The sequence below is a fragment of the Lathamus discolor genome, unplaced genomic scaffold (genome assembly GCF_037157495.1).
Source record: "Lathamus discolor isolate bLatDis1 unplaced genomic scaffold, bLatDis1.hap1 Scaffold_315, whole genome shotgun sequence".
Classification (NCBI taxonomy): domain Eukaryota; kingdom Metazoa; phylum Chordata; class Aves; order Psittaciformes; family Psittacidae; genus Lathamus; species Lathamus discolor.
Window position 1 is genome coordinate 1 of NW_027069344.1, and position 11,703 is coordinate 11,703.

Here is an 11,703-nt window from a genome sequence, read left to right on the forward strand (position 1 = left end):
TGGCACTGGGGGCACTGGGAGCACTGGGGGCACTGGGATGGCTCGCTCCTTGGCAGAGGTGCTGTGCAGCAGCGCCAGGATCTCCTGGCTCACCTGCGGGCAATGGGGGCACTGGGAGCACTGGGAGCACTGGGAGCACTGGGGGCACTGGGGGCACTGGGGGGCACTGGGATGGCTCGCTCCTTGGCAGAGGTGCTGTGCAGCAGCGCCAGGATCTCCTGGCTCACCTGCGGGCAATGGGGGCACTGGGGGCACTGGGAGCACTGGGGGCACTGGGAGCACTGGGGGCAATGGGAGCACTGGGAGCACTGGGATGGCTCGCTCCTTGGCAGAGGTGCTGTGCAGCAGCGCCAGGATCTCCTGGCTCACCTGCGGGCAATGGGGGCACTGGGGGCACTGGGAGCACTGGGAGCACTGGGGGCACTGGGAGCACTGGGGGCACTGGGGGCACTGGGAGCACTGGGATGGCTCGCTCCTTGGCAGAGGTGCTGTGCAGCAGCGCCAGGATCTCCTGGCTCACCTGCGGGCAATGGGGGCACTGGGGGCACTGGGAGCACTGGGAGCACTGGGAGCACTGGGGGCACTGGGGGCACTGGGAGCACTGGGGGCACTGGGATGGCTCGCTCCTTGGCAGAGGTGCTGTGCAGCAGCGCCAGGATCTCCTGGCTCACCTGCGGGCAATGGGGGCACTGGGGGCACTGGGAGCACTGGGGGGCAATGGGGGCACTGGGGGCACTGGGAGCACTGGGGGCACTGGGATGGCTCGCTCCTTGGCAGAGGTGCTGTGCAGCAGCGCCAGGATCTCCTGGCTCACCTGCGGGCAATGGGGGCACTGGGAGCACTGGGAGCACTGGGAGCACTGGGGGCACTGGGGGCACTGGGGGCACTGGGATGGCTCGCTCCTTGGCAGAGGTGCTGTGCAGCAGCGCCAGGATCTCCTGGCTCACCTGCGGGCAATGGGGGCACTGGGGGCACTGGGAGCACTGGGGGCACTGGGAGCACTGGGGGCAATGGGAGCACTGGGAGCACTGGGATGGCTCGCTCCTTGGCAGAGGTGCTGTGCAGCAGCGCCAGGATCTCCTGGCTCACCTGCGGGCAATGGGGGCACTGGGGGCACTGGGAGCACTGGGGGCACTGGGATGGCTCGCTCCTTGGCAGAGGTGCTGTGCAGCAGCGCCAGGATCTCCTGGCTCACCTGCGGGCAATGGGGGCACTGGGGGCACTGGGGGCACTGGGGGCAATGGGGGCACTGGGAGCACTGGGAGCACTGGGGGCACTGGGAGCACTGGGGGCACTGGGAGCACTGGGGGCACTGGGAGCACTGGGAGCACTGGGGGCACTGGGAGCACTGGGAGCACTGGGAGCACTGGGGGCAATGGGGGCACTGGGAGCACTGGGAGCACTGGGAGCACTGGGAGCACTGGGATGGCTCGCTCCTTGGCAGAGGTGCTGTGCAGCAGCGCCAGGATCTCCTGGCTCACCTGCGGGCAATGGGGGCACTGGGGGCACTGGGAGCACTGGGAGCACTGGGGGCACTGGGAGCACTGGGATGGCTCGCTCCTTGGCAGAGGTGCTGTGCAGCAGCGCCAGGATCTCCTGGCTCACCTGTGGGCAATGGGGGCACTGGGAGCACTGGGGGCACTGGGAGCACTGGGATGGCTCGCTCCTTGGCAGAGGTGCTGTGCAGCAGCGCCAGGATCTCCTGGCTCACCTGCGGGCAATGGGGGCACTGGGGGCACTGGGAGCACTGGGGGCACTGGGGGCACTGGGGGCACTGGGGGCAATGGGGGCACTGGGAGCACTGGGAGCACTGGGGGCACTGGGATGGCTCGCTCCTTGGCAGAGGTGCTGTGCAGCAGCGCCAGGATCTCCTGGCTCACCTGCGGGCAATGGGGGCACTGGGAGCACTGGGAGCACTGGGAGCACTGGGGGCACTGGGAGCACTGGGAGCACTGGGGGCACTGGGAGCACTGGGGGCACTGGGATGGCTCGCTCCTTGGCAGAGGTGCTGTGCAGCAGCGCCAGGATCTCCTGGCTCACCTGCGGGCAATGGGGGCACTGGGGGCACTGGGGGCACTGGGAGCACTGGGAGCACTGGGAGCACTGGGGGCAATGGGGGCACTGGCGGCACTGGGGGCACTGGGAGCACTGGGGGCACTGGGATGGCTCGCTCCTTGGCAGAGGTGCTGTGCAGCAGCGCCAGGATCTCCTGGCTCACCTGCGGGCAATGGGGGCACTGGGGGCACTGGGAGCACTGGGGAGCACTGGGGGCACTGGGGGCACTGGGAGCACTGGGGGCACTGGGATGGCTCGCTCCTTGGCAGAGGTGCTGTGCAGCAGCGCCAGGATCTCCTGGCTCACCTGCGGGCAATGGGGGCACTGGGGGCACTGGGGGCACTGGGGGCACTGGGAGCACTGGGAGCACTGGGGGCACTGGGAGCACTGGGAGCACTGGGAGCACTGGGAGCACTGGGATGGCTCGCTCCTTGGCAGAGGTGCTGTGCAGCAGCGCCAGGATCTCCTGGCTCACCTGCGGGCAATGGGGGCACTGGGGGCACTGGGAGCACTGGGAGCACTGGGAGCACTGGGAGCACTGGGGGCACTGGGATGGCTCGCTCCTTGGCAGAGGTGCTGTGCAGCAGCGCCAGGATCTCCTGGCTCACCTGCGGGCAATGGGGGCACTGGGGGCACTGGGGGCACTGGGGGCAATGGGGGCACTGGGAGCACTGGGAGCACTGGGGGACACTGGGAGCACTGGGAGCACTGGGAACACTGAGAGCACTGGCGGCACTGGGAGCACTGGGAGCACTGGGAGCACTGGGAACACTGAGAGCACTGGCGGCACTGGGGAGCACTGGGATGGGGAGCAATGGACGCAGCCCAACCAGCTCCATGGACGGGTCCCCACTGACCTCTCCCCATTGACCCATCCCCATTGACCTCTCCCCATTGACCTCTCCCCACTGACCATCTCCATTGACCCATCCCCATTGACCAACCCCATTGACCTCTCCCCATTGACCAACCCCATTGACCCATCCCCATCGACCAACCCCATTGACCTCTCCCCATTGACCCATCCCCATTGACCTCTCCCCATTGACCTCTCCCCATTGACCAACCCCATTGACCCATCCCCATTGACCATCCCCATTGACCTCTCCCCATTGACCATCTCCATTGACCTCTCCCCATTGACCCATCCCCATTGACCAATCCCCATTGACCTCTCCCCATTGACCTCTCCCCATTGACCCATCCCCATTGACCTCTCCCCATTGACCTCTCCCCATTGACCATCCCCATTGACCTCTCCCCATTGACCATCTCCATTGACTCATCCCCATTGACCTCTCCCCATTGACCATCTCCATTGACTCATCCCCATTGACCTCTCCCCATTGACCATCCCCATTGACCCATCCCCATTGACCAACCCCATTGACCTCTCCTCATTGACCAAGCCCCATTGACCTCTCCCCATTGACCAATCCCCATTGACCCATCCCCATTGACCCACCCCCCATTGACCAATCCCCATTGACCCCCGGCGGCCATCTTGCCCCGCCCCTACCTTCTTGCTCTGCTGCTCCTTGGTGGACTGCTGACTCAGCAAGCTCTCGATCTCCAGGTCCACGTCGGACGCCATCTTGCGCGCCCTCTTCATCGCCTCCTTCCCCTCCCCTCCTCCTCCTCCTCCTCCTCCTCCTCCTCCTCCCCCCATCGCCGCCATCATGCCGCCGCCGCCATCTTGCTCCGCCTTCCTCTTCCGGTGTGACGACGAGGCGGGCGGTGACGTCATCGCCCCGCCCGTCATGGCGCTCAGCTTGCAGTGGTCGGCGTAGGTGACCACCATGGCGGCGCCGTCGGGGAGCAGGCCCCGGCGCACCTCGATCAGCTCCTGCGCCGCGAACTTCTGCAGCAGGCTCTCCACGGCGCGCCGCGGCGCCGTGACGTCATCCTGCGGGGGGGGGGGGGGCCGCGTGACGTCAGCACGACGCGCGCACCCCACCCCCCCCCCCACCCCGCCTATGGAGGTGACGTCATCATGGCGGGACGTATAGAACACCCACTACGGAGGTGACGTCATCATGGCGGGACGTATAGAACACCCACTACGGAGGTGACGTCATCATGGCGGGACGTATAGAACACCCGCTACGGAGGTGACATCGTCCTATGGGGACGTGTAGAACCCCGCTATGGAGGTGACGTCATCGGAGAGGGACGTATAGAACCCCCGCTATGGAAATGACGTCATTATATGGGGACGTATAGAACACCCCCTGTGGAGGTGACGTCATCACAGTGGGACGTGTAGAACCCCCCCTACGGAGGTGACGTCATTATATGGGGACGTATGGAACGCCCCTTATAGAGATGACATCATCCTATTGGGACATATAGAACACCCCTATGGAGATGACATCATCCTAGCGGGACGTGTAGAGCCCCACTATAGAGGTGACATCATCACAGTGAGAAGTACAGAACCCCCCCATGGAGATGACGTCATCCTATTGGGACATACAGAACGCCCCCTATGGAGATGACGTCATCATATTGGGACGTATAGAACCCCCTCTACGGAGATGACGTCATCATATCGGGACATACAGACCCCCCCTATGGGGATGACGTCATCATATCAGGACATACAGAACCCCCCCTATGGAGATGATGTCATCCTACGGCAACAGCGCCCCCTTACAGAACCCCATATTGGGGTGGGTAAACCAAGGAAAGCAAGATGGCCGCCCGAGCAGGAAGTGACGTCACTCACGGCAGCGATGACGCGGCAGAGGGCGTCGGCGTCGGCCGGCAGCGCCAGGGGGGGGTCGGCGAGGAGCAGGAGGAGGCGGCGCTCGAGGGCGGGGTCGCAGGCGGTGACGTCATCGGCGGAGGGGCGGCGCGACGATGACGTCAGCGCTGACGTCACCGCGGAGGAGGAGGAGGAGGAGGAGGGGGGGAGGGGAGGAGGAGGCAGGGGGAGGGGCCGGGCTGCAGGTGCGGGGGGGGGTGGGGTCTGGTTGGGGGGGAGAGGCTCATTAGGGCTCGTTAATGGGGGGTTAATTAACACCCATTGGCGTCATTAATTAACCCAGGACCACAGTTAATGGCCGCTAAATCCCATTAATGGCCATTAACACCCTAATTAATGCCATTAACCCCCTTTAACCCCCTAATTACAGGTATTAATGGCCATTAACCCCCTAATTACAGGTATTAATGGCCATTAACCCCCTAATTACAGGTATTAATGGCCATTAACCCCCATTAACCCCCTAATTACAGGTATTAATGGCCATTAACCCCTTAATTAAAGCCACTAACCCCCATTAACACCCTAGTTACAGGTATTAATGGCCATTAACCCCCAATTAAAGCCATTAACCCCCATTAACCCCCTAATTATAGGTATTGATGGTCATTAAACCCCATTAATGGCCATTAACCCCCTAATTAAAGCCATTGAAATCCATTAACCCCCTAATTATCGGTATTAATGGCCATTAACCCCCCTAATTAATGCTATTAACCCCCATTAACACCCTAATTATTGGTATTAATCGTCATTAAACCCCATTAAAGGCCATTAACCCCCTAATTAAAGCCATTAACACCTATTAACCCCCTTAATTATGCCCTTTCCCCCTCATTAACCCCTTAATTAACCCCATTACCTCCATTAACCCCCTTAATTACCCCCTTTACCCCTCATTAACCCCCTTAATTACCCCATTAGGCCTCATTAACCCCTTTATTACCCCCTTTCCCCTTCATTAACCCCTTAATTGCCACGTTACCCCTCATTACCCCCTTAATTATCTTCTTTCCCCTCATTACACCCTTAATTACCCCCATTAACCCCCCATTACCCCCCTCAATTACCCCTTTGCCCACATTAACCCCCTTAATTACCCCCTTTACCTCATTAACCCCCATTATTCCCTCATTAACCCCCTTAATTACCCCTTTTACCTCATTAACCCCCATTATTCCCTCATTAACCCCCTTAATTACCCCCTTTTACCTCATTAACCCCCATTATTCCCTCATTAACCCCTTAATTACCCCTTTTACCTCATTAACCCCCATTATTCCCTCATTAACCCCTTTAATTACCCCCTTTACCTCATTAACCCCCATTATTCCCTCATTAACCCCCTTAATTACCCCCTTTACCTCATTAACCCCCATTATTCCCTCATTAACACCTTTAATTACCCCCTTTACCTCATTAACCCCCATTATTCCCTCATTAACCCCTTAATTACCCCCTTTACCTCATTAACCCCCATTATTCCCTCATTAACCCCCTTAATTACCCCCTTTACCTCATTAACCCCCATTATTCCCTCATTAGCACCTTTAATTACCCCCTTTACCTCATTAACCCCCATTATTCCCTCATTAACCCCTTTAATTACCCCCCTTTACCTCATTAACCCCCATTATTCCCTCATTGACCCCTTTAATTACCCCCTTTACCTCATTAACCCCCATTATTCCCTCATTAACCCCTTAATTACCCCCTTTACCTCATTAACCCCCCATTATTCCCTCATTAACCCCTTAATTACCCCCTTTACCTCATTAACCCCCATTATTCCCTCATTAACCCCTTAATTACCCCCTTTACCTCATTAACCCCCATTATTCCCTCATTAACCCCCTTAATTACCCCCTTTACCTCATTAACCCCCATTATTCCCTCATTAACCCCTTAATTACCCCCCTTTACCTCATTAACCCCCATTATTCCCTCATTAACCCCCTTAATTACCCCCTTTACCTCATTAACCCCCATTATTCCCTCATTAACCCCTTTAATTACCCCCTTTACCTCATTAACCCCCATTATTCCCTCATTAACCCCCTTAATTACCCCCTTTACCTCATTAACCCCCATTATTCCCTCATTAACCCCTTTAATTACCCCCTTTACCTCATTAACCCCCATTATTCCCTCATTAACCCCCTTAATTACCCCCTTTACCTCATTAACCCCCACTATTCCCTCATTAACACCTTTAATTACCCCGTTAATTGCCCCCCCCCCGGTACCCAGCGGGTCCTGCTTCCTCCGCCGCTGCAGCCGCTCCCGCAGCGAGTCCAGCTGCTTCTTATGGGCCTGGATGGAGCTCCACGTGTCCGACATGGCGCGGGCACCGGAAACCGGGATGCGGGCACCGGAAACCGGGATGCGGGCACCGGGAATGCCGGAAGCGGCCTCCGGGACACCGGGATGCGGCCTCCGGCCTGGGCCCCGCCGCCCTCCCCTCACGGCGCCGGAAGCGGAAGTGGCCGCCGGGAGGGCGTCGCCATCTTGGGTAAGGGCAAAGGAGGGCTGGGGCGTATCTCCATGGCAACGGACGCCATCTTGAGTGCTGGCGGATGTCGCCATGGTGACTGCCGCCATTTTGGGGGGGGGCTGGAGCGTATCTCCATGGCAACGGCCGCCATTTTGGGGGGGGGCTGGAGCGTATCTCCATGGCAACGGCCGCCATTTTGGGGGCTGTAGCGTATGTCCATGGCAACGGCCGCCATTTTGGGGGGGCTGGAGCGTATCTCCATGGCAACGGCCGCCATTTTGGGGGGGCTGGAGCGTATCTCCATGGCAACGGCCGCCATTTTGGCGGGGCTGGAGCGTATCTCCATGGCAACGGCCGCCATTTTGGGGGGGCTGGAGCGTATCTCCATGGCAACGGCTGCCATTTTGGGGGGGCTGGAGCGTGTCTCCATGGCAACGGCCGCCATTTTGAGGGGGGCTGGAGCGTGTCTCCATGGCAACGGACGCCATTTTGGAGGGGCTGGAGCGTATCTCCATGGCAACGGCCGCCATCTTGACTGCTACCCCATCTCCATAGCAACCGCCGCCATCTTGACTGCTACCCCATCTCCATAGCGACCGCCGCCATCTTGACTGCTACCACTATCTCCATAGCAACCGCCGCCATCTTGACTGGTATCCCCATAGCAACCGCCGCCATCTTATGCACCGTCTCCATGGCAACGGCCGCCATTTTGTCCCCTGAGACATCCCCCCCCCCAATAAGCACAGCAGGGGGGGGGGGAGGGGCTGTTTAATGGCTTTAATGGCCTAAACTATGGTTATGGGGGGGGGTTGGGGTTTGGGGGGGTTGGGGGGGTCTCCATCCCCCCCATTGACCTACTCGTCCCCCTCCGCATCCATGGGGGGGGCCCCCGTCCACCGGAGCCCCCCCCTCGTCTTCATTGGGGGCCCCCAAGGGGGCTCTGGGGGGGGGTTGGCTCCAGAGGGGTCCCGATGGTGTCCATGGGGGGGGCACCTGTGGGGAGAGGAGGGGGGGGGTCAGTGGTGCTGTGCCTCGGTTTGCCCCCCATTCCCTTCCCTCCCCCCCAAAATTCCTTCATTTCCCCCAATTTCCCCCAAAATTCCTTCATTTCCCCCAATTTCCCCCAAAATTCCTTCAGTTCCCCCACAATTTCCCTGAAATTTCCTCAGTTTCCCCACAATTTCCCCCCAAATTCCTTCATTTCCCCCACAATTTCCCTGAAATTCCCTCGGTTTCCCCTCAATTTTCCCTTAAATTTAAACAATTTCCCCCCAAATTTCAATTCCCAACAATTTCCCCCAATTTCCTTTGGATTTCCCCCAATTTCCCTTGGATTTCCTCATTTCCCCCATAATTCTCGCAAATTTCCCCGAATTTCCTCAGTTTCCCCATAATTTTCCCCATTTCCCCCAATTTTCCTTCGTTTCACCCAAATTTCTCGCAATTTCAGCCATTTTTCCTTTCTTTCTCCCAAATTCCCCCCGTTTAACCCAAAATTCCCCATTTTTCCTTAGTTTCCCCCAAATCCTCCCCGCTTTCAAAAATTCCCCCAAATTTCACCTAATTTCCCCCATTTTTCCCTCATTTCCCCCATTTTCCTTCATTCCCTCCAAATTGCCCCCAAATTTCCCCTTCTTTTCCTTAAATCCCCCAATTTCAAAAATTTTCCAAAAATTTTCACCAATTTCCCCCATTTTCCTTCATTTCCTTCAAATTTCCCCCCAAATCCACCCTTCTTTTCTTAAATCCCAATTTCAAAAATTCCCCCAAATGTCCCCCATTTTTCCTCCTTTCCCCCCATTTTCCTTCATTCCCCCAAATTCCACCCAAATTTCACTCAAATTCCACCCAAATCAAACCCAATTTTCCCCAAATTCAACTCAAATTACACACAATTTCCACCCAAATTTCCTCAGAATTTCCCCCAAATTCCACTCAAATCCCACCCAAATTCTACCCAAATATCACCCAAATCCCATTCAAATTTCACCCCGATTTCACCCAAGTTCCTCCCAATTTCACTCAAATCCCACCCAAATTTCCCCAAAATTTCCCCCAAATCCCATACAGATCCCACCGAATTTCCCCCCAAATTCCACTCAAATTTCCTCCAAACTCCACCCAAATTTCCCCAAAAATTCCCCAAAATTCCACTCAAAACCCACCCAAATTCCACCCAATTTTCCCCCAAATTCCACCCAAACTTCCCCCAATTTCCACTCAAATTTCCCCCAATTTCCCCCAATCCCACCCCAATTTCCCCCAAATTCCACCCAACTTTCATCTAAATTCTACCCAAATTCCGCCCAATTTAACCCAAATCCCCCCCCCCCTTCTCCTCCCCCCATCCCCCTCTTACCTCCCCTTCCTCCTCCCCTCCTCCTCCTCCTGCGGCCTCCTCCCGGCGCTGCCCCCGCTCGCGGCCCCTCTCCAGGCACAGGGGGCAGGAGCCGGGGGGCGGGGGGGGGCCCCCTTTGTGCCCCCCCCACCGCAGCCTCCACGCGCGGCGGCACCGGTGCCATTGGGCGTCCATTGATGCCGATGATGATGATGATGATGATGATGATGATGATGATGATGGCGATGGCGGGGGGGGGAAGAGGGGCCATGGCGGGGAAGGGGAGGGGGCCGGGGGGGGGCTCCGGTGGCACCCGTCGGCACCCGACAGCAGCCGGAGCTTGGGGAAGGCGGCGAGGTTGAGGTGGGGGCCCCCATTGAGCTGGTGGGGGCCCACATTGACCTGTTGGGTGCCCACGTTGACTTGATGGGTGCCCGCATTGACCTGGTGGGTGCTAGAGTTGACCTGTTGGGTGCCCACGTTGACTTGATGGGTGCTGGGGTTGACGGGTTGGGTGCTCACATTGACCTGATGGGTGCTAGAGTTGACCTGTTGGGTGCTTGGGTTGACCTGGTGGGTGCCCGCATTGACTTGATGGGTGCTAGAGTTGACCTGTTGGGTGCTTGGGTTGATGGGTTGGGTGCCCATGTTGACCTGTTGGGTGCTTGGGTTGACGTGGTGGGTGCCCTTGTTGGCTTGCTGGGTGCCCACATTGATCTGTTGGGTGCCCACGTTGACTTGATGGGTGCTAGAGTTGACCTGCTGGGTGCTTGGGTTGACCTGGTGGGAGCCCTTGTTGACTTGATGGGTGCTAGAGTTGACCTGTTGGGTGCTTGGGTTGACCTGGTGGGTGCCCACGTTGACTTGATGGGTGCTAGAGTTGACCTGTTGGGTGCCCACGTTGACTTGATGGGTGCTTGGGTTGATGGGCTGGGTGCTCACATTGACTTGATGGGTGCTAGAGTTGACCTGCTGGGTGCTTGGGTTGACCTGGTGGGAGCCCTTGTTGACTTGATGGGTGCTTGGGTTGATGGGTTGGGTGCTCACATTGACCTGTTGGGTGCCCATGTTGACCTGGTGGGTGCCCATGTTGACCTGGTGGGTGCCCACATTGACTTGATGGGTGCTTGGGTTGACCTGGTGGGTGCCCACATTGATCTGTTGGGTGCTTGGGTTGATGGGTTGGGTGCCCACATTGACCTGTTGGGTGCTTGGGTTGACCTGGTGGGTGCTTGGGTTGATGGGTTGGGTGCCCACATTGACCTTGTGGGTGCTTGGTTTGACCTGTTGGGTGCCCACATTGACTTCATGGGTGCTTGGGTTGATGGGGTGGGTGCCCACGTTGACCTGGTGGGTGCCCTTGTTGACTTGATGGGTGCTTGGGTTGACCTGTTGGGTGCTCCCATTGACCTCTTGGGTGCTCGGGTTGACCTGTTGGGTGCTCCTATTGACTTGTTGGGTGTCCACACTGACCTGGTGGGTGCTCAGGTTGACCCTCTTGGGTGCTCAGGTTGACCTCTTGGGTGCTCGGGTTGACCTGCTGGGTGCTCCTATTGACCTGTTGGGTGTCCACATTGACCTGGTGGGTGCTCAGGTTGACCTCTTGGGTGCTCATGTTGACCTCTTGGGTGCTCGGGTTGACCTGTTGGGTGCTCCTATTGACCTGTTGGGTGCCCACATTGACCTCTTGGGTGCTCGGGTTGACCTGTTGGGTGCTCCCATTGCCTTGCTGGTTGCCCACATGGCCTTGGCTGGCCCCACCATGATGCTGAGCGGCCACGTTGACCTCTTGAGCACCCACCTTGACCTCTTGGGTGCTCCCATTGACCTCTTGAGCACCCACATCACCCAGCTGCTTGTTCCCATTGAGAGTGTGAGTGGCCACATTGACCTCTTGGTTGCCCGCATTGATTTGGTTGCCCCCATTGAGCGGTTGGGGTGGCCCCATTCAGCAGCTGGGTGGCCCCATTGACTTGGTTGCTCCCATTGACTTGGTTGCCCCCACTGAGTGGTTGCTTGCCCTCACTGACCTGTTGGTTGCTCCCA

General features: G+C 58.2%; 2 protein-coding genes across 3 annotated transcripts; both read right to left on the reverse strand.

Annotated features, from left to right (window-relative positions):
• Positions 1–93: 93 nt before the first annotated feature.
• Positions 94–7,452, reverse strand: LOC136006603 (uncharacterized; the record flags this gene model as incomplete). Its single annotated transcript, XM_065664609.1, has 19 exons — positions 7,043–7,452; positions 4,784–5,026; positions 3,575–3,961; positions 2,484–2,663; positions 2,302–2,361; positions 2,132–2,218; positions 1,981–2,040; positions 1,821–1,880; positions 1,652–1,711; positions 1,546–1,605; positions 1,422–1,481; positions 1,136–1,195; positions 1,030–1,089; positions 861–947; positions 755–814; positions 612–671; positions 461–520; positions 310–369; positions 94–227 (listed from the first exon to the last, which is right to left on the reverse strand). Coding segments are annotated over exons 1-19 (2,219 nt in total), but the record flags the coding sequence as incomplete, so codon positions are not given.
• A 629-nt stretch (positions 7,453–8,081) lies between these two features.
• Positions 8,082–11,609, reverse strand: LOC136006596 (mucin-2-like). 2 transcript variants are annotated; one of them, XM_065664601.1, is made up of 3 exons: positions 10,795–11,609; positions 9,679–10,731; positions 8,082–8,312 (listed from the first exon to the last, which is right to left on the reverse strand). In XM_065664601.1, the coding sequence occupies exons 2-3, from the start codon at positions 10,723–10,725 to the stop codon at positions 8,097–8,099; spliced, it is 1,263 nt and encodes a 420-aa protein (XP_065520673.1). In that variant the 5' UTR covers positions 10,726–10,731; positions 10,795–11,609; the 3' UTR covers positions 8,082–8,096. The 2 variants fall into 2 exon arrangements, with proteins under 2 accessions (XP_065520673.1, XP_065520672.1); XM_065664600.1 differs by lacking the exon at positions 10,795–11,609 and having other exon boundaries at positions 9,679–10,759.
• Between the last annotated feature and the right edge of the window lie 94 nt (positions 11,610–11,703).

What these genes read in the sequence shown, in the direction of transcription:
- LOC136006596 (XM_065664600.1), bottom strand. Translation starts at nt 10,746, where the DNA reads ATGGGCACCCACCAGGTCAACATGGGCACCCAACAGGTCAATGTGAGC. An exon ending in GAGGGGAGGAGGAAGGGGAG is followed by an intron (nt 8,313 to 9,678) that starts GTAAGAGGGGGA and finishes CTCTCCCCACAG; the next exon opens with GTGCCCCCCCCATGGACACC.